Genomic DNA, 21880 nt, shown 5'->3' with positions numbered 1-21880 from the left:
GTAGTATAGCTAACAAGATGTTGATTCACTGACAAGTGTTAAAGATCAAAATAATATGTGGAGATTTAAGTACCTTGTTGATGTCAAAGTGTTGCTCAGGTTTCCTTGGAACAACTTGCACTAACATAAGATAAAGTTGGCAGCAAGGTTCACATGCATCAAAAACAGAAAAACTTATTGGGAATATGAAGTGTAACTGAAAGTCACTCTCCTGCAAAGCAACGAGATAAGTCAGGTTATCTGAAAGATCGTCAACTAGACTGTTGATGCTTGTGAATGATCCCTGTGGTTTGCTGACAGATCAGAGCCAAAGAACTATGAGTTCTCGTGTTTGTAGAGTTGGTGCAGAAGTGCTCTAAGCACCTGGTTATGTAGGTGTGCTTGAAAGTTTGAAACCTCCATACTGAATGAAATCTCGAGTTTGAACATTTCGGCTGTACATAATTTGCCTTCTGACTAAAATGGTGGAGCAAATTTCCTGGTGGTTGGAGAAAGGATCTGGGTGCGTTTATAGACAGTTAAAGCAGGCATAGTAAACATGCATCAAATCGAGCTCTGTTTATTTCCATTGTAAAAATTTTCGTGTGGGTGTCTTTGGTTTGCTGGGCAAATATGCTGCAAAAGGTAGCTAAAACCTGACATATTGTGTGGCCTTTACTTGTTGGAGATGCATTTTATACTGTTCTCCTGAAAACATATGCATCTTTCTGCAACATCTTGTCCTATGCAGGATAATTGTACAGTTTTCCCTTTTTTTCAATTCAATGGCCGCTTGTTATTATTTTATCATCGCAGAGTTTAGTCTTGTACTCTAACTAGTTAAAACTGCAATAGGTGGTACTCTAGACACCTTGCCTGAGGCAGCTGCGATGGTGCAATTAAAAAAATATTACTATTTACAATTTTTCTTAGCTCTACCCATTTTGTTCTTGTAGCTCCTAATATATTGATCGATTTCTCAAGACCCTCAGTCACTCTGCCCACTCTTCCCTCCTTTTCCTTTTCCATTTCTATATTTTCCTAACTTCTTTATGTTGAATAGGACTCTGTACGCCTCACTAGGTTTTCATTGGGGCTTGCTGCCTAGGCCCATGTAGTGTTTTTAATTACATAGGTCTAATCAAGGTTGCCATTTGTCCAAACATTTCAATATCAGTTTGTGACTAAAAGGTGCGCAACAAGGTGAAATTATTTAGTTTTTTTGCCATCCTTTAGTCTATGAGAGAGGATAGCAAGATTCTTAGTTATTTTCTCCATTGCTGGAGGAAAATATTGATGTTTTGTCTTTGCAGGTTGTGCCGAATACACGAAGCAGAAATCAGATGGGTGAAATTACTGATGGGGGCTTATATGAGATTTTCCAACAAGACTATGGCCCTGTTGGATCTCCGACATTTGAAGCTGCTCGCTATAACTTCATTATCAGCAGTGCTGGTTATGCAGTTGCGAGCCTTTTACTGCAGCCAAAGGATCGGCATAACGGGAATCTACTTTTTGACAAGTTTGTTTTTTCACTACACTTTTAGCTATCCTTTTGTGCAGCTCGACTACTAACTGTGTTCATTTTGAACAGTGAGGGGAGGCTTGTTCATATTGATTTTGGATTTATCCTAGAAACGTCACCTGGTGGTAACATGAGATTTGAAAGTGCCCACTTTAAGTTGAGCCATGAGATGACTCAGCTGCTTGATCCATCTGGAGTGATGAAAAGTGACACCTGGAATCAGTTCGTAAGGTGATTTTTATGATTGTCCTGTAATTCAGTTTACTAGGCACTGAGTCTGACTTCTAGATTCTTGTGGGTTGCTGGATTCTTTTCATTGCTAGTGATGTCCATACAACAGCAAACTATAGCTTTTACTTTTCTGCGGAGTGTCCTTGAGTTATGGTGGTTCTGTCATCGTTTGATGACTTGAGGGTTTGTTTCCCCAAATGCGATTGATGTTTTTGTTTTAGCAATGAAACCTGTGTGTGTATGTGCCCGAAAGATGAAATCCTAGAGAGCATGTTGCTTACTGAAAATGTGACCCACGACTGGTTGCAGGTGATGGTGCAACCGTGTGCACTTTTTGTTCATGATCTTTACTTCAGAAGAACTGCCCATACTACTTGAATAGTCTTTTTCTATTTTTCCATTTTATCTCTGAAATAGGAGAGTGCATACATACATAACCAGTAAAATTGAGGTTTAGGCATGTCAGAGTCGGGTGCTTTGGATTGTGGCAAACCGATATGGTGGATGACTCAAGGGTGCCATGCATGAGGTTTTAGTTTTTTAAAAACATGAAACTTTCCTGCTTTTAATACACCCACACCTAGACACAAACACATTTTTGAGTGATTTACAACGATTTAACTCAGTTAGTGAATCACCAAATTCACTCAGGAGCCCTTCTGTTTAGGAACCAATTTTTGTAACATTGGTTTTACGTTGTTTGCACAATGTACTGATCTTGAGAGGCTTGTGTGCCTTTTTGCATGTTCAAATGCAGCCTGTGTGTGAAAGGATATCTTGGCGCAAGGAGGCATATGGATGGGATTATAAACACTGTACTGCTGATGGTGGACAGTGGATTGCCATGCTTCAGTCGTGGTGATCCAATTGGAAATCTTCGAAAGCGCTTCCACCCGGAGATGAGTGAACGTGAGGCTGCGAATTTTATGATCCGCACATGCACCGATGCTTACAACAAATGGACCACTGCTGGTTATGACCTAATACAGTACTTACAGCAAGGCATAGAGAAGTAGTCCACGTATATTCTACCCTAGGCATAGATCCAACATTACACCAGAGGCACATGTATATTTAACTTTGCCACGAGTTGTATCCTAATTTATTTGTCTGGAACTTGGAGCTGCAGTTCTTCCGGTTCTTATACTCCTGTAAAAGAAGGAAGATTTGGGGGTTGGGGGATGTCGGGTTCTGTTGTTTCTGTGGAGGGAGGCTGGGGGTTCCTTTTGAATTCTATTGGGTGTAATAACTTCTGCAATTCCGATTCAGTTGTACAAAGATGAATTGTAGCTCCAGTTCATGATTCATAGAAATGTGATCATTTTTGCCTGCTATCTAACTTTTTGATACCAATCTTTTCGAGTAGCTTGTACTGAAAACCAGGCTGACTTGTCACAACTGCTAACCTCCGTTCAATTCATGGCGGAAATGTTTCAAAAATGCTTAAGCCGGGTAGGCTTCGTGAAATTAGGAAGACATCTTTGTTCGCATTGGTAACCAAAGTGAAGCATGGGGCGATGGTGCTTTGCTCAATCAGTTGCCCTCCCAACATAGTATACTGAAAGAGGCATCAGCATTGGAAAAAATTTCAAGAAGAGAGCTTTACATCGACTTTTCCTACGCGACCGCGCATTCTTTTCTTGCCAGGTTGAGAACTTAAACCCTTTTATAATAGTGTACAACACGCACAAACTTATCTAAATCAAGGCTCTACTATTGGCCCACAGAAGAGGCATTCTAACTCTTGACTTGTTGGATGATTCTATAGGCAGCTCGGATTGGATGCACCAATGGCTAGCACGAAGAAGATGAATATGACAAATCTTTTGTATCCGACATGTTCTCACCTGATAAAACGTGGGCATGAATTTTCAAATTGCACTCACTTACAATCCCTTGATTCACGCCTATTCCTTGGACGAGATGCTTACAACCGCCGGTAAGTTGCTAGCACGTTATAAAATACCATAAGCAAATAATTGCGAGTACTAAAGGCATAAATTTTAAATATAAAAGTGAATTCCTCTTTTTCCTGCAAACAGAGCAACCGCTTCTAACTGTGCTTGCGGCTCTTCGGCCAGCCATTAGACTAAGCTCAACCTGCTGATCGGTGCTAGTAAGTGCCCGGGAAGCTCGATACAAGCCACGGTGAAAGCTCAGGCTGCGCTGAGCTACCCAACGATTTTGACAGGCCAGGCGATGTCAGGCTTGACCAGATATAAATGGCCTCGCTTGCTTTCCTTTCTAGGATACCGATGGCATGCCATTTGACAATCTAGCGTATGTAGTTCGAAGTCTGTGACAATGAGACGTGCATTCGATGTGATCATGTGGGTGGGTCCAAGGTGAAGCCTTGGAAACTAAAACCACACACAAAATTTGGCGTCTTCAAGGAAATGTCATGGTCCCAATTCATTTATTGAAGGTGACCACAATATTCGAGTCCCCTTGCCTTTGAAATATTGATGACCACTAGCCAGTTTGAACTAAATTGGTGCTTAAAAATTTGGAGGAATCGGAATGAACCCATATGAGCAGCCATTCATTTTTGAGATGACCGCTGCCCAATAGATCATTTTCACGGTTTGGTGGTTCTTGGACCGACCAGTTCAGGGACCTTCAATTAACCATTTCAAGACCCTGTTTTCCTTTTTCCGTTACCTTTTATTATTCCAGATTTGAAATCTAAACATCTGATGTGGATCTGATATGGCATGTTAAAGATATATGGTAAAATCCATGGTTTATCAAACTAAAGATCCTAGGTCAGACCTAAAATCTACCCTTAAAATCTTTATTTTACTTCTTCATATTGAAAACGTTAAATTTAAGATCGGAAGGGAAGGGTAGGATCTTAAATCCACGGTTCTCAAATCTTGAAGATCTTAAATCCGAGGTTATCAAATGCTAAGGTTTTTAGCTTATGAGGGGTTTATAAGGGGTTTTAGGTGAAGGTTCGGCCACTTTGGAATTGGTTTTCAGATAGGTTGGCTTCAGGACCTACCTGAGCCCAACTGAACAAAAAAAATGAGGTCACTGACTAAATATACAAGCCGCTTGCTGCTTATGGTTGTGCGAGTCCCACGTTCTCTAGTAAGGAGACCCTCTTAGCTATCAAAATAAATTTTAATTTTTATTCAAGAAAAGATCTTTAATTTTAAGGTAAAAGCTCACCAACGCGTCCATTCATCTATCATGTCGTCTACAGATAATTTTTTGTCAATTTTCTTGCTATTCCTTTTCATCTACACGAATTGTCGAGGATTTGCTTGAACTAAGTATGTGGCATTCAAGATTCCACGCTTCTACCCGCTTCCCCACTTCTCTCTCTCTCCCTCTCTTTTGTTCGTATTTCTCATGTCATTTGTCCATTTGAATCTTGAGTCAACAAAATTCCCTTTTGATGTTAGCTAGCTAAATCTTTTGGCTTTTGTGCCGTGTCGCATATTTAGAACTACCATTGAAGGTGGAGGTTCGTTCATGCAGCAGATGATCTGCTTTAGTAGTGTCTTCTTGGCCGCAGGCTCCACGCTCTGGGATCGTTCAGTTGGTGCCCTTACAAGGAAATCTACTAATTAATGCAGCTAACGTAGTATACGAGCAGATGGGTTGGAGAAGGTGATAGTTGACAGATGAGTTGAATGTTCTATTTTATGCACCTTTGAATCCTGTGTGGAACAATAGCATCTTCATCTTCACAAGTACTTATCTGCTTAATTTGGTTGATCAAAGTAATGTTTTCTGTTCAGTATTCGATCCAATTATTTGCCTGAAACTGCCCTAATTGTGCAAAATTAAGGCACTGCATGCTTTGCAAAAATTTGGAAATGCACTCTACTGATTTGTAGCAACCGACGAGCAGACTTGGTGCTTTTCTCATTTAGATACCAACGATGGATATGGACTGTAGAAGATATGCACATTAGAAATGCTGCGGTATAAATTGCCAAGTATTGTGTGTCAATATATCATTGTTTATAGTGCAAAGTAGCACCTACGGGAATCAAACTGAAGTTGCACAGGCAACATGCCGACCAGCTATGCCAGGCCTCCTAGGGCTTATTAAAAATACGGGCGCTAGTGCTTGTTAAAATGGTAGCCACCACACCTTAATTCATTTTCTCACCTGTGTAACTCTTTGAAAGTGATTCGTGGGTATGACAGTAAGGTTTTCATGAGCATTTGTCAATTTTCTGACAAATATACAAGGATTACTGCGTTTGGATGGCAAAAGATCTCTAACCAAATTAACCAAAACTGGCGTCATCAGAAACATTTTTGTGAATCATATCGGTGCAACTGCCGACACAACGATTTGGCGATTGAATCGATTGTAAACTAGTCGGAAAATTATTAAAGACAGATTTTTAGAAAACCAATAGAAGATATCAAGACGATAGAAGATCAGAAGATGCATCGTATCTTGTCTTCTGTTCTAGCAAGTTGCTGCTTTATGCTCCTAATGAATTATCATTTGACCCACTGTGGGGTCAGCCATTAATATGAGCAGTTGCGTGTGGAACAAACTGAGTCAATCATAAGCTCAGTTCGGACCATGGTAACATTCAGGTCTAGTTGTCAGCTAAGAAGGGAAAATGGTAGGCGAAGTGGACTATAAATTGGTCTCATTCGTGTAGAACTGATCTAGACTCACTCAAAGTAAGCCGTTTGACCAGCCAAGAGTTCGTACCATCCCGACCGTAGTTAGTGCCAGATTGATAGTCATATATCTAGCTAAGATTTAATCTTGACAAAGTTTTGCTAATTATATTTGAGAGTCTTACAACTTTATATTCTAGTACATTAGCACGCATTGAGTACTGAACTAATTAAAGTAGAGGCTAGGGAGCAGATTTTGCAGAACTGTTAAAATTTTCTTCCGTAGTTTTTGAACATTTTAGTACATTTATATGGTTGGACTCATTAAAAGTGACATTGGGTAGCTAAAAATGACATATATATATATATATATATATATATATATATATATATATATATATATATATCCGTTAATCTAGATGTCGACATGCAGTCCCATAATAATAAAGCAAGAATTGAGATCCGAGTTTGTCTGGTTATATCATGAGGGACCCATGGTCCGAACTTTGTGTGGGCGCAGCATGTTCTCACCTTCTTACAGACAAGCTCTGGAAGTGATATTATCCAATAAATAAGAGGAAACAACATACTTTGTGGGGTAACTCTTTATCCCTAAAGGGGAAATATTTAGATGTCGTCCAACAAAGTTCAGTGAGGTCTCTTTCTAGATAAGCATTGGCACGGTGGTAGCTCCAAGAGTGAAAAATTCAAATCTCAACAACGCGTGAAGCCAAAAGAACTGCCAATGGAGTAAAAATGCTGCGCTAACAACAAAAAAAGAACTGCAGTGCATCAGGCATTCAGTTGATAAGTACAGCGAGGTGAGGGGAGGCAAGGTAAAGGTAATGCTGAAGAATTTCACCCACCAGCAAGGATGTCAATATATTCAATTGGTATCGGATAATCGACAAGATAAGTTCCGAGAAAATCAAATATGAAAAAACAATTAATATCCCATCAAGAAATCTGATCAAATTTGAATTTAAAAAATGACATCTGATCATATTTATATTTGGATTCAGAATGGATTTAGTTTTAAATAAATATCTTATGCCCCATGCTCTTACATTTTGAAAGTTGGCCAGATTTGATTCAAAATTCGGGTATGAAAGTAAAAAATTGGAGTCGGATCGTGAAATCAGGTCAGATTCATATTCAGACATGATTTTCTTCATTCCTATTCAAATCCCAGTATATGAATATCTAAAAGAAACAAATATTGATTAAAAACATATCTGATTCAAATTCGATCTTTTTTGACATCCCTACCCGCCAGCATGGTAAGAGAGACCTTCCATCCCCCTGTCATAAAACTCATTCATTTTGCAGTTGATCTCGTACATGTTTCCTTTGCAATCAGTCGGCATATGCAGATGAACATTTCTCTACATTTCTTTTAAGTATTAGACGGGTATTCAGATCAATAAGACATCTGATGCATTGGTGATTGTAAAAATTAGATCACCAAAATTTTTGAAGCCACGATTTTGCCTTCTAATATTTTGAAAACTAGGATATTTCAAGAAGATGAAAAGTGCCATTTACCCTTGAGTGCAATACAATCGAGTCTAATACCTTTACCATGATATTACCTTGGGTTCCAAATATAATGACATGAATGAGAGAGAGAGAGAGGGAGAGAGAGAGAGATATTCCTCTCTCCCTGGCTTTTTTGATGGTGTACTTGATGAAGTTTTATCTGTTATGGATTGTTCTCCTTCGAAGTGCGTCGAAAGAACAAAAAATTGCAGAACAAAACAAAAGAGTAATTGGCCTGTTTGGAAAGTATACGTAAGATGGAATACCCGGATCTGTATTCATATTCCTCTAATATGCGAGTCCTCAAACGTGACGTGATGTGAAATGAATTAAGAATGTTGGTGGCCAATCTCTATCAGAGCGATGGACCGCGTGCCCATTTTGGATATGGACCAAATTTGCCGGAATCCTGCCGGTAATTTGTAGAATACAAGGAAGTTTCTAGGGACCAACCCGGTCTGGATTAACCAAATTCATATCCGGAGCATTTGCTTGGAATGGAATCTGATACACGGTGGCGGTGGGTTCTTCTCGTTGCATAAAGTACATTTAGCATAGCATGGGTTTCTTTTGTACATACGCGTCGGAATGGATAGTTTTGTTGGGAGTCACGATCACCTCTGACATGTCAATCCAATCCCTGAATTAATCCGATCTGATTCACCGGATTCTTCCTTCTCCGTCTAGTTGTGCAGTTTTGGTGTTTCTTAAGATCTTCCTGCTAGAATCTACTGCATGCAGTTGATGCATTAATTGCATGCTCGATTTGCTCCATATTTTATAATATTTCATATTCAAAAACAAGATTGCAAAAAATCAACAATGAGAACCAAGTCAAAGACTCCTAGGGAGCCTGGATTCGATCGAGCTTAACCAAGCCAGTTCGAGCTCTCTAAGCTCGAACTCCAGGTAGCCAACTCGACCGAGCCGGCTCAGCTTGGTTCCTGAACAGCCCACAACAACGAGAATTCACATCGTTTTGTTGTGTCAAGCACACTCACGCGTGAATGACTGGCATTCCTTCATAATATTCATGAACAAGCTGTGGTTGGAAAACATATTTCTGCGGGCAGCCAAAGAAGGGCACGTTTGAGGGTGACGAAGTTATCATGACCTGTTGTCGCCATTGTGTAAATCGTCCTTCAAACCTTTGGCTCTTTTTGCCACTTTACTTACGTCTCGTCTTTGTCTTCGTCTCACTGTCCAAAATCTACCATGAAAGAGGTGAATCTGACAGGACATGGATAAACTGACCAAATACATAGAAGTTAAGATGGAAAGCCTCAATTTCGATACTAATATAAGCAGTTCTGCAAGACTGAGATGCTCACTTTCTTCCTCTCTCTCTTCCTCTCGAGGAACTTTTTTAGATTGTTGGGAAATCTGTAGCTTATTTAGTTGTGGCATGTGAGAAGGAATGATAATGCAGTGACGAACTCGCCAAGTGAATACAAGTGATTATGGTTTTTGTATAACTTAATGGTTCATCATTTTACATTATGAGATCAAGCAATTGCCACAGGAGTGAAATATACACAGTTGCCTTAATTGTTTAATTGGACTGCAGTTCCTATATAAGATCACAAGTAACAACTTAATTGGAACCCAACTCACTCCCACACCAAAAACAAAAACTAGAGCTCCCAGTCTCGTGGATCCCTAACCCGCTTTCTAATAGCTTCGGTCATATCTGAAAATGGCTGAAAACTAGGACAACCAACCACTTAACAACCCCTTTATATGTCTTCCATGTTTTTTACATTGTTAGATATTAAAATAAACTTTTGAAGTGTTACAATCCATCTCCCTTGAAACACACACCTTCCTACACTTGGAACCTTAGGTTCTAGTGTTGAATCAGCTATAATACTAGGATAAAAACCTGACCCACTATCAGATTGAGCTCAGACTCCCTATGTGGCAGATCTCAACCCACCCCCAACAACTTAGGTTCTAGCTTCAAAAAGATTAGAAACCATAATAACCAACTACTTAACAACCCTTTTTATAAATCTTCCAAAATTTCTCACAATTTTAGATATGAAACTAAACTTTTTCAAGAATATATATATATACATGCTGTCATGTTTGTTATTTGAATAATGTTTCTTAATTTGGTCGGATACTTATCAGATTCCGCAAGAAAACACTATGTGATATCCACATACATACAACACTAATCCAATATGAATTTTTTATCAGAAAAACCAATTCCTTGAATTCAATTTAACGAATATTTGATTATATCCGAACAATGACATCTCAAGGTTGCATTGGAAAATTACGGTGTGCATTGTTGGCAAAACTCGAAGGATTAGCCCCTGACTTGCCTATTAAGTGCTTAGATTGGCCAGCTCCAAAATGAGTAGGAGGCTGACAGGATTCAAACTAAAGTCTATCGAGAAAAGGAGTATCGATCACTTATGCAAGTCATCCAACACTCATCCAAATAAAAGATGCCAAGCATTATTCAGAAATTCTTTGACCAAGCTACCTCTTTCTTGTTAACATTATGCCAATTAAGCTGGTGAAACTAATTCATGCATGTTTAATTTGACGATCTGTAGATACAAATAATTAGCAATCAAATTAGATTCAACGCAAACTACCAATAAGGTTTATTCTATGTATTATTGGTTAAGGAAACCTTAATATATGTTGATGTCTAAAAGTCGTAAATACAGTAAATTGATTGTATTTATTCACATATTTCTATCGAAAATTATGTAAAATTTGAGTTGCCAGGTTGGCGACCAAGAATATATAAATAACATTTACTTTTTCCCTCTCGTAACCAAATTTAAGGTTCTCGATGGATACGGAATCAGGCCTACACCAAATCTGCTAACCTGATGTGCCAGGAAATCGTAGATTCGAAACAATATTAAACCAATTTTCGTGATATTTCTGAACCTCCTTGCCCACTTGTACTTATAATAACTTCCATATATATATATATATTTGAATAATGCAAGTAACGCTTTGGAGTTGGGATGTATGGCTCTTAAAGATCCCAGTGATATTTCAAAATTCTGAATGTCTGCTGCAGACAAACCAGTAATTAATAGTAGCAACGAATATCTTGGAGAACTTTCTTCCTCTATCGTGCCTGCAAATGCACATGAGAGAGAGAGAGAGAGATTTCTATATATATATATAGATGGCACAGGTGTTCTTTCCTTTGTGGAAAGTGGTAACTGATCCAAACACGACTTTTTGTCCCATGCCTCAACCCTTTGTGCACTCCTCATAAAATGACAACACCAGTCTTCCTGAACCCACCAAAGCTTCTTGCCCGCACCACTCTCATGGAAACATCTGTCCACAGGTTCAGCTTGTACTAGAAAATAAGAAAAAAGAAAGTGAAGATAGCAAATATATAAAAGGTGACAAACTAAAAGAAAAGCAGAAAAAGTAAGAAAAGCTACATATGGTCCCAAGAGCTGAATTGAAGCACAAAGGGCGGCAAGGAGGTCATATTTTAAGAGGTCCCCATGCTTGCATGGATTGTTCTGGACCCTGAATGTGTCGCTATCTCTGTCCCCAAAACAAGACAGAAGGCTCACTGTACACATATAATAAGAGTGGGACCTCCCAATTTCAGACTTTGATTCATTCACCAGTCACCATAACCAGTAGCACGGCCTTCTGAGGTTACTCAGAAAGAAGAGCGATATTTGTTTGGCTCAAACCATAAATCCTACATCCGGATATTAATATATAAATTGTAATACTCCACAATAGGGAAGTTTAATCCTGTATCAAGTTCCCTCCAAATCTTTTTGGGTTTATAAAGTGATGGATTAAAATGTTAGTTTCTCTCTTCATATCCTTTAAGCAATAACTAAATCTACTATCAAGTAGGTTGAGATCTAACAAATTAGATGCCCCAACTCTTGGATGTGAGAGTGAGCTACACATCCTTGGCAAATGCTTGACCAAGTGTTGCTCATCGCCTTTTCCAAGTGGGCTTTTCGTTTTTGGGTGAGCCAAATGGTTGACCAAGTGTTCCTAGTCTCTTCAACATCTAAGTGGCAAGCCATAGGCTAAGGCCATGTGAGCCTAGGCTTGTTGGTTGGCCATCGCCTTTTCAAGTGGGCTTTTGGTTTTTGGGTGACCCAAACACCTTTTCAAGTGGATTCTTTGTTTTTAAGTGAGCAAAAAGGGTATTTGTTTAAACCATTTAGAGGAGATCCCAAGCTGGCACTCAACTCCTTATTCCTTTAAGACGTAAGCTTTGTTTTAGGTGTTTTTGAATATGGTATAATGTTTCAGCTTGTATGTGAGTAACCCTATTTAAAGCAACTTTTTGAGTAATCTTATTTAAAGAAACTTCCAAGAATTCCAAATGAAAAATGACTCCCTACCAACATGTTGCACAACTCACTCAAAAGACCAAGTAGATTCTTTGTTATGGTGTTATAGTCACCAACTTGAAAAAATTTGAAGACTGCAGAGGAGAAAATTAACTCAGTCCTTGGGCCCCACGTGAAATCTGCTTTGGCAAAAGCGCCGGCCAATAAGGTGCTTTGATTGCCGATGGGGCATGAGGGGCAGCCAATCAGATAAGAGATAAGGTAACTAGTGGGGCCCAAAGTGCTTTCCAACCCTCCCAAAAAGTGCATTCCCCAAGCCAACGTTGCACCGGGCCCACTGTGGTGTCAACGGGCGGGGCCCAGAATGGGCCACCACCTCCCCAATTATTGTCTTCCTGCTCTCTAAATAACCGTCGCTGATATTTCAACTGCTGGGATTTCGGTTTTACCTGCTCTGAGCCGCGGCCGCTGTTGCTGCCTCCGCCTCCGTTTGCTGCCGATGAACACTGGAATGGGAAAGAAGGTCGCCAATGCCGTCGGCGGCAGGACGGCGAGGCCGTGCGAGGACTGCCGGAAGCGGCGGGCTCGTTGGTACTGCGCCGCAGACGACGCCTTCCTCTGCCAAGCGTGCGACACCCTCGTTCACTCTGCAAATCCCTTGGCTCAACGCCACGAGCGTGTCCGCCTCAAAACAGCTTCGTCGCCGCCTTCATTCAAGAACAAGGGCGGAGGAGAAGCTCTGCCTTCATGGCAGGTCGGGTTCACCAGAAAGGCTCGGTCGCACCGCCCACACCCACACGCCAGGCCGGCTAAGCCCCAACTGAAGGCCGAGCCGGACTCCTTGGCCGCGAACCTTCCCCTCGTGCCGGAACTCGGCGACGATCTTCAAGAAGAGAACGAGGAGCAACTCCTTTGCCGTGTTCCGGTATTCGATCCCGTCATCGGTGAATTCTGTGCCTCCGATGGCACTACAGCCACCATTAGTTCCGACGACCACAAACCTTCGCCGGCAACCGATTCGAATGAAATGGACTGTGCCTTAGACGATCTACCGTGTTTCCTCCCATCTGACGCTGATCTTGCCGAGTTCGCGGCGGATGTGGAGAGCCTTCTTGGCAAAGGATTTGATGACGATTCTTTCTGTATGGAAGGGCTGGGGCTCTTAGACTCGAGAGACTACTGTGAATTTGATTACTCCGAGAGGCGTGTGAAGGTAGAAGAGAAGGATGAGGTAGAAGAAGTGGGGGCTTCGGCCAAAGTAGAGGCCATGGTGGACATGTTGAGGGACACCTTGGAGTTCAAGTTCGACTATGGCACACCGGCCACCACTGGCGAGGAAGAGTGCCTAGAAAAAGTACAAGTGAGAAGCAGTAATGGAGGAAGCCGCAGCCGTCCCTCAAAACGGATCTGTTTGCGGCTGGATTACGAGGCGGTGATAAATGCATGGGCGGGGCAGGGAACACCATGGACGACCGGCGACCGGCCGATGATTAACCCTGATGAGTGTTGGCCAGATTGCTTGGTTAGTATATTTTACTGGAAGGCACTCAATTTACGGAACTTGTTTCTAATCATTTTATAACACTTATGCATTCTATTACCGCCATGCCAACGAATATTTAAACCCGCAGATTGCTGCTTCGACCAACAGAGAAGTAAAGCAGAAAATTCATGATTTTCTATTAAAGATCCTGTTATGGAAATACTGCCATAATTCTGAGAGACTAAGAAAGATGTTAGAGAGAGATGAATTTCATCAAGTGCATCTCTCTCTCTCTCTCTCTCTCTCTCTCTCTCTCACTCACTCAAGAAAAAATTGAACTCTTCTTCATGTGAATGTAACGTCTTTTTCTGTCTTGAATTCTCTTTTTCTATCTTGAAATATTGCCTCCAACCACCAATAAGTATGATTGATTGTTATGGCTCTTGCTAAGGTATTTCACCATCATGTATTGCATGTGTCTAATCACTAGACACATAATGTCATATAAAGACATTCAATTATTTGCCGTAAACTTTTGGACGGAAATAATTCACCAATAATAAGCTGAAAATTTTTTAATTTTGAAAGAAATGAGCTTTTAGCTAATACTGCTGCTGAAAAATTTGTACAGGTGATGAGCGGAATGGAGATGGGCAGTTATGGGGAGGCCAGTTTGGGCAGCCTGCATGTGGGAATTGGAGATAGCGGGAGGGAGGCAAGGGTTTCAAGGTACAGAGAGAAGCGAAGAACAAGGCTCTTCGCGAAGAAGATCCGGTATGAAGTCCGAAAGCTCAACGCAGAGAAGAGGCCAAGGATGAAGGGGAGGTTTGTGAAGAGAACGCCGTCTTTCGCTGCTCCTGCTTTTCCTTACTGAGGAGAAGAAATTCTGCTTCATAAATCAAGTTTTTGATGGATGTCGAAAGCGATCACTTTTGCTTTTTGGTGTTCAATCTGTAGATTAGGATTTTGATTTTGATGCAACATAATAACAGTCTTAACCTCTTCGTCTTCTCGTCTAATCAATGTCAGGACTACTGACATCCCTCTCTTATCTGGGATAAATCAATCTTCATATTTATATATAGTAATATAACCGTCATCTTTACTGTAACCAAGTGTAGCAACAGGAATTCATGTATTAGCAATCAGAGCATAGCATGGCGTACCAGAGCTCTCCCTCTCCCTCTCTCTCTCTCCCTCTCTCTCTCTCTCTCCCTCTCTCTCTCTCGGTTCGGACAGCAAATAAAGGTGTACAACACCGTGTAGACTGAAGGGCCCCAAAAGTAGGTGAACTAATTGGTTGTGAGAGAAAGAAAGAGTTTGGGGATTTATCCTTTTAGAAATTGTCTTCATAGTGTTTCAAAATATTTAGGGAAGCCTGTTAGAAATGGAAATAAATGGTTGAATAGATGAATTTATTGTGTTTTCAATTTCTTTTTCTGAGAAGGAAGCATTACAACGTTATAAAATTTTGAAGGGATATCAAAAAATAGAGGCGTTCAACATATTTGTGAAACTTTGTCGAGCAAGAGGGGTTGTTCCAAAAGTTTGTCTTTTTACTGGTTTCGTTGTTCCAAAACTTTAAGGAGGTCAGGCCTATGGTTCCTCCCTGGTTCCGTCTCCTGCTTCTAACTGCATTAATACATTTAGGAAGATTGAAATCCACTGAAATATTCAAATACATATATAGTTCCTTTTATGGCGGGGAGCAATTGGAACGTCACACTTGGTGCACAAAGATAGCCGTAATTTGCACCTTCTGACCCAAAATTAAGTGTTCCTTATCAAACTTTTTGGTTTATTGGAAGTTCAATTTGTGCTGGCTTGGCATTTCGTCCATTGATTAAGCCAAATGTGCAACACCACTTATTAAAGTCTTGAATTCCTGCTAAACTTTAAAAGCAGATGTTGGAAGCTTTGTTCAAGAGTCACATGGTTCGTCTAAGTCTTGGTTGGGGTTTAAGGGGAAAATAACTTTAGTGGTCTCTAAAGAAGTCAGTCGTGCCTTCCTGAAGGGAAAAAAATCACATCCATGACTAATAACCAATGGTACTGCTACACGTTAAGTCTTATTGCTTGAAAGATCATGGAAATGAACGTAATCTAATTTGGTATATATAAAGCCTTGGCTTTGCCTTTTTTTCCTCTTGGCATTGATGCTCTCCAAATTTGCTGTTGTAAAGTACGCTAGGGCTTAAGATGCAGCATGGCATCCATGATTGGCAATCCTCCCTTATTCAATTAAAGGAAAACGTACTCTCCCTCCCTTTCTTTTCCCTTTGTGTTGAGAATAACTGCAGCATTCTCCAGTATTTACAGATGGGTATTTCTCTTTGCTGTGCTGAAGTTGTCTGCAAAAGTTGGTCAGATTTTGTAATTCTTTGTGCTGCTGTTACTTAAAGCACCGTAGATTTTTTTCGAATCATTAAAGCAAGACCTCCTCTCCTTCAGCCGTGCAAAAATTGTTGAATTTTTTAACGTCAGTCGTCAGTAGTTAGTCACTAAAAGATGCCATTAAGTTTTCTTTTGAATAGACTTGGGATTAGGATGGGATGAATGGAAACGATAAACGGAATTCCCTACAATCCGCTTGTTTCAAGCTCAGTGGAAGATGGCAACAGAGGCGGACTCCTCACTTCATTTCATCTGGTTTCTCAGAACAATGCAGTTTCACGATCACCATTTTCATCTTTATTGCCGTCAACACCTTTACTGCTGCTCTGACGCGAAGACTTCGAGCCTAAGTAAACAAGGATCTGAAAGAAATGGAAAAAGGTTCTTTTCTTGGGGCTACACTATAGGAGAGGCATGCTGCTTTTTTATCAACAGAGAAGAATTTTCAAGGAGCCTGGATGCTGAAAGTGGTCCTCAATCATCAACCATGAGTCAAGTATAACCACCTGTAAACTTGCTGTCTAAAAGCTGGTCCAAAAACTAGATTTTTCACGAATTGATGTACTTGAATCTAGCAATGCCAACAAGCAAGCCCTGCTGCAGATGAAATAAGCCGAGACTAATGAAGCACCTCAGCTAAAGACGAAGAATTCGTCCTAATATGGCCAATTGTGGTTCTTATTGATGATTATTCTGATATTCTTGAATAACTCTTATGTGTTTAAACCTTCCAGCATTTTTAAAATGACACCACAAAAGATCACACAAAACCCATCAAGTTATTTTGAACTCTGGGCTCTAGTTAACTTCTCCATCTTGAAAATTTAAACATGTGAAAATTTGTTGAAATAAGGAGAAACATGTGTTTTAACCCTTTATAATAGTTCATAATTTATACTGCAAAAGTTTACAGAAAGCCCATTAAGTTGCTTTGGGTTCCAAACTTGCCATCAGTTGCATCTTGTTGCCAAACATATCCAAGGGTGAGACAGGGCGTTGAAGGCTATGAGCGACATGTACATGGTTAACGGAGGTCTTGGAGCATATACGCAAAGAACAGATTACCGTATTTTAGCTATCATTTGTAGTACGATTTCCTTATTCTTGTCATTATTATTAGCTCCTCATGAGGGAAGACCAACCAGCGTGTAGAATATTCTTTGTATTGTGAATGAATACAGAGAACTCTTTTTCAACGAAGGATTGCAGCGGTTCACACGTGTATCTGTTGTCCTCAAGATTTAACTTTCTACAAGCCACTTGATATTTCCTTTGTTAGCGTAAAATTCTGTATTAAAAACTGAACTCGATTTTAGATTACTATATCAACCACTACATAACCAGACTCGTGGTTCGAGTGAAACACTAATGACTGAGCAATGAAATTCCTTCCGTTGTTCTCAGAAGAACAATCTTATGAATATACGATATTTCACCAGTCTAAGCTGATATTCTTCGAAATGAAGAGCTTGTCCACATGCCGGATGATGGGCTCAGAAGCGTCAATGTACCTTTTCATTTTCTTTACCACAGAATATTCTGCAACGAAAATTTTAAGCATGTGAGGTAGCTAAAATTCAAAAGATACAAAATGCATAAGAATTTGATGCAAACATGAAGATGGTCTACAGTCATCAGACCAAATATGAAGTGTGAAATTGGAGGAAAAAGAATTTGAAAGTAACAAAAGCATGGAATAAATGCATGTTGACTGATTTCGGCGAATCCTTGGGACGATGGATGTGTTTCTTTCAGAAGGGACAGTAGCTAGTTGAAGCAGCGTAACCCCATGGGTAAGTGGAGCGGCTACCTACACTTTGATTGAGGATGGGCATATGCTCTATGCCACATAAACTTTACTTTGTATATGTTAAATCATTCATATGAATGACATCTATAGATATATATTCATTTGAATGATTCCTATGGAGTCCCCCTATAAAATAGCAGGCATCATCAAATGGTTGTCCTCTGAAAATGAAGTTTTGACGAGTTACCTGTTTCATTCAACTTCACTAGAAGTTGTTCTCTTGTGGGCAATGCATACATTCCAGCAGCAACCGTTTTCCTGACTGCCCAGCTATGAAATGGTGCACAGACTTGGGCATATGCTCTTGATGCAGGATCTTTTAAAGAACTTCCCCTGCAAGAGATTATTGAAATATCAGTCATCCTGCTATAAACTAGATTATACACCACACCGCTTCTTTAGTTAGAAAAAGAGAAAAAGAAAAAGAAAAAGCTGCCGCATGAGATTGTGCATATGTGCACCTGATCCATATTTGAGTATATTTGTTCTTAGTAAATCAGGTACTTGATCCTCGAAAATAATTGAATATTAAAATCTGTGCCCAATATAACTGATACAAATTAACCATATTTCATTTCTAAACTAAAACCATGAAGACTTCATCTGGTTAGGTATTCAATGGACAATTCATGAAATTTGGAAGCCTCAAGCAACAATTTGTGGACCCGTGATCTGTTTCTAGGGAGTACTATACTCGTCCTTCGAATGAATCAAGTAAACAGGTTGTATTTTATCGGGAACATATTAGTACCACAATTTGCAGAAAGAATACCAGGTGGAAGTTAACATCATTTAAAGCCTCCACTTTTCATTGCACGCTCGAAATAATAGTCGAACTTTAACTTATTGATCAGCAGCAGGCAACTTTCTGTGCCCCTACATGGTTGCCCAGTTGGTCAAAATACATTCTTTTCTCCATGGCGCATTTTCTTTTCAAAAGCAGGGACCAAATTCCGTTAAATAATGAAACAATGAACACAACCAAATTGTAATAAAATCGTCACGATTGATCACTCCGAACAGATAATAAATGCAAAAAATTACCCAACATTAGATTGAGAGAGAAGATCTGAAAAGATACTTTCCCTACGCCTCTCTGATTAATTGTAGTTAGGTGTACAGAGTGCAGGGGTCATGGTGGCTTCTGGAATTGCATATCATTTCACAAATTATAACATATTAACGTAGCTATGTTTGCACTGGATCCTCCATTCAGGGGTTCAAGTTGAGGGAATGAGAAAAATTTTAAAAAAAATGACATACCACCATCTTAGTCTATTTAAACATTAACAGGGTTATTCACCAACAAAAAGATGTACTGATAAATAAGGGCGAACGAAACCGAGAAAGAGACATAGATCATACTTGGATGAAAGAAACTGTTCAAACAGAACTCTTATGAGGTCAAGACCCTGCCTAACCCGCCGCAAATTGCGTGAGTGGCTGCCGGCCTTCTTGACAGTGCCATGCCGAATGTCATGATCCAAAACATCCTTTAAACTGCCAAATGTCTTCGATGCTTCCAGAAGATCATGTACCTGAAGGAAACACACATAATAAAGCTGTTAAAAGTTAAAACCCACTTTCTGCAAATCTGTAAAATTGGCAGTACATGAACGAAGAAGATCTACAAACAAGTCTTAGGCAATATACTGCACAAATTTGTCTCTTTCTTGGATAAGGAAGAGGCAAGGGAGCACGATTACCCTTTCTGCAATTTTTCATAGAAGACATCTATGCAGTAAAGTTGCACAGTTTGGAGTTTTCATTTGCCCAATGTATCAAATCCATTTCCTAGGTATTTAGCTGATGAATAATGGATGGTCCGACAGAACTTTATGCACTGGCATTCACCAGTTCATCTCAACCATATGAATGTATTAAGATGGATGGTGGGGAAGAGGTGCAGCGCAGTTGTGGGTCCAACTTTGCAACAAATATTCGCTCTGTAATAGGGCATGAACAGAGCCAGACTTGTCTAAATCTAAGAAAAAAACACCAAAAAAGCAATATTTCCGGAAGATCATCTGCATTAGAAAAATAGTTACTGAGATGACCAAAGAGAGCAAGAGAAAAGCGGAAACGGGAAAACACCCTACAATGATCCCCGTTTGCTCTTTTCTTTTCAAGCCTTCCTATGTTTACTTATCTTTGTTTAATCGCCATTATCCTGAGATTTTCTCATGAAAAACAAATCTTTTCTCTATATTAACACCAGAAAATGAAGCTTGTATGGCATTGACAAGAACCTTAGCAACGAAATCAATCTCAGCAAACTTAAAAGCCACCCCCAGGCATCCAAACAGAACAGAGAGGTGGGAGCAGGCCTCGGCGAAAGAACTCAGGCGGAGATCGCCGCGAGGGCCGGAGTCTAAGGACTTGGCGAGGCGTTCTAGCGCTTCGGCGATGGCGGAGAGGGGCGTGAGGGGGGTGCCATTCAGATCACTCTGAGCTCCCATGGTTGCCCTTCCGGTCTCAGAAACATTCTTGGAGGAGAAGGAAGAGGGAGAGGCAGGGAACTTAAGAGGCCGGAGAAAAATGCGGTCGTGGGGGGAATTTTGGAATAAAGTGGCGAGAGAGAACCACCGCCACACACCATGCACGCACCTACGCAGACACATATGCCTTTTGGCTTCAGATGAAACCTTGTCCATTCATGAAAAGGAAAGCATGGACGAGCCGCCGAAAGCTTATGTTCTTTTTGTGGGGAGGTAAAGAATCATGGCTTTCCTTTCCCTTCGAATGCGGCCTTCCTTTGCTTCGACGTCTCAAATACAAACAGCCAGCGGTTCACAGGTTTCCTGCCTTTCTAAGGAAAGTGAGGGTCCATCCAAGAGACGACTTCAATTATGATCGTTGACGACGATGGCGCATCTTCTGGAGGTCCAACAATGGTGACTTGAGCGGGTCTTATTGGCTCTTCAGCTCTCATGCTCGAGCTTGTCGTCTATGTAAAAAGAAACCAATATCCATGAGCAGTAGCCTCAACAATTTCAGGACGTCTAGTTGAAGAGAGAGGGAATGAGAGAGATTAGGAAAAATAGATTTCGACTTCTTTCATTTTTAACAATTAATTCACTGGCTGTAAAGCATTCAATAAGAAGAAGGATACGCTCTCATTCTTCCTCTTCTGACTGACAAATTTCCACAATTATCTGAACCACTACTTTTCTTAACCATCGTTGACAAACAGAGGAAAAAAGAAAAGTTTTCACCTGTCTCTCAGTCTCTTCCCAGCTGTGCCACCGATCCTTACCATTTGTAATACCACCTCAGCTTGTGATATATCCCTATGGTTATGTTTTACTTATGTAATATCCAAGGACTACTTTTTCTGCCACTATATCCTTATGCAAAATCCAGTTCTGTTTCATGTAGATCCAGCAGAAGCTGCAAAATGGGTTTCTTTCTGTCGAAATTCTCGATCTCCTTTCATTTTGTTACAACCACTGAACTCGATATAGGGCAGTCGTATTTGTATTTTGGATTTGAAGCTCTAATCCGATAATAATTTCAAGGTTTGTTTTCGGGTTTTGGGTTTTAAATTTGAACACAGCAACATATCTCTCAAGTTCGGAGAATGATGTTTGTAAAGACTCGACCCACTTCTACGTTAAGCTTAGACTCCTGCCAATGAATCCTAACTCATTTTCTTATAGATTTTGTTTCGACAAGTACTTAACAACCTTTTTTATAAACCCTTTAAGATTCATCACAATCTTAAATACAAGATTAAACTTTTGGGGTATTTCAATTCACTCCTTTTGAGATACATGTGTCCATGCATGTAATACTTTAGGTCCAAGTGTTAAACCGGTTCTAATACTATTATAATAATTTGACCTACTCCCACGCCGGGCTGAGGCTTCTTGTCCAATAGATCCTAACCGCTCCTTAATATCTTGGTCTGAATCAAAATGACTATAAACCAAGCTAACAAATCACTTAACAAACCCTAAGTCTTTCAAGGTTTCTCACAATGTTGGATACATTAAACATTATAT

At 40.2% G+C, this 21880-nt stretch overlaps 3 protein-coding genes across 3 annotated transcripts in view; 2 read left to right on the top strand and 1 right to left on the bottom strand.

Annotated features, from left to right (window-relative positions):
- LOC116263417 (phosphatidylinositol 4-kinase alpha 1) overlaps positions 1–3063 on the top strand; it is a 28931-nt gene extending 25868 nt beyond the window's left edge. The window contains exons 24-26 of the mRNA XM_031643173.1: positions 1293–1501; positions 1574–1735; positions 2493–3063. Coding sequence (XP_031499033.1) covers positions 1293–1501; positions 1574–1735; positions 2493–2751 — 630 coding nt within the window. The 3' untranslated portion in view covers positions 2752–3063. The remainder of the gene's footprint in view (positions 1–1292; positions 1502–1573; positions 1736–2492) is intronic.
- A 9546-nt stretch (positions 3064–12609) lies between these two features.
- Positions 12610–14783, top strand: LOC116263222 (zinc finger protein CONSTANS-LIKE 16-like). The gene is made up of 2 exons (XM_031642873.2): positions 12610–13711; positions 14304–14783. The coding sequence occupies exons 1-2, from the start codon at positions 12689–12691 to the stop codon at positions 14544–14546; spliced, it is 1266 nt and encodes a 421-aa protein (XP_031498733.1). The 5' UTR covers positions 12610–12688; the 3' UTR covers positions 14547–14783.
- A 2495-nt stretch (positions 14784–17278) lies between these two features.
- On the bottom strand, positions 17279–20516 carry LOC116263223 (ACD11 homolog protein). The gene is made up of 4 exons (XM_031642874.2): positions 20126–20516; positions 19242–19414; positions 18064–18209; positions 17279–17605 (listed from the first exon to the last, which is right to left on the bottom strand). Exons 1-4 carry the CDS (start codon positions 20495–20497, stop codon positions 17499–17501), a joined length of 798 nt encoding a protein of 265 aa, XP_031498734.2. The 5' UTR covers positions 20498–20516; the 3' UTR covers positions 17279–17498.
- Between the last annotated feature and the right edge of the window lie 1364 nt (positions 20517–21880).

The sequence above is a fragment of the Nymphaea colorata genome, chromosome 10 (assembly GCF_008831285.2).
Source record: "Nymphaea colorata isolate Beijing-Zhang1983 chromosome 10, ASM883128v2, whole genome shotgun sequence".
Lineage (NCBI taxonomy): Eukaryota > Viridiplantae > Streptophyta > Magnoliopsida > Nymphaeales > Nymphaeaceae > Nymphaea > Nymphaea colorata.
This window is presented reverse-complemented; position numbering and strand designations above follow the sequence as displayed.

Excerpts from the sequence above, each read along its gene's own strand:
- LOC116263222 (XM_031642873.2), top strand. The coding sequence starts at position 12,689 with ATGAACACTGGAATGGGAAAGAAGGTCGCCAATGCCGTCGGCGGCAGG. Across the intron at positions 13,712-14,303 it reads AGTGTTGGCCAGATTGCTTG|GTGATGAGCGGAATGGAGAT; the intron begins GTTAGTATATTT and ends AAATTTGTACAG.
- LOC116263223 (XM_031642874.2), bottom strand. The coding sequence starts at position 20,497 with ATGTGTCTGCGTAGGTGCGTGCATGGTGTGTGGCGGTGGTTCTCTCTC. Across the intron at positions 19,415-20,125 it reads AGATTGATTTCGTTGCTAAG|GTACATGATCTTCTGGAAGC; the intron begins GTTCTTGTCAAT and ends TGTTTCCTTCAG. Across the intron at positions 18,210-19,241 it reads GAACAGTTTCTTTCATCCAA|GGGAAGTTCTTTAAAAGATC; the intron begins GTATGATCTATG and ends AATCTCTTGCAG.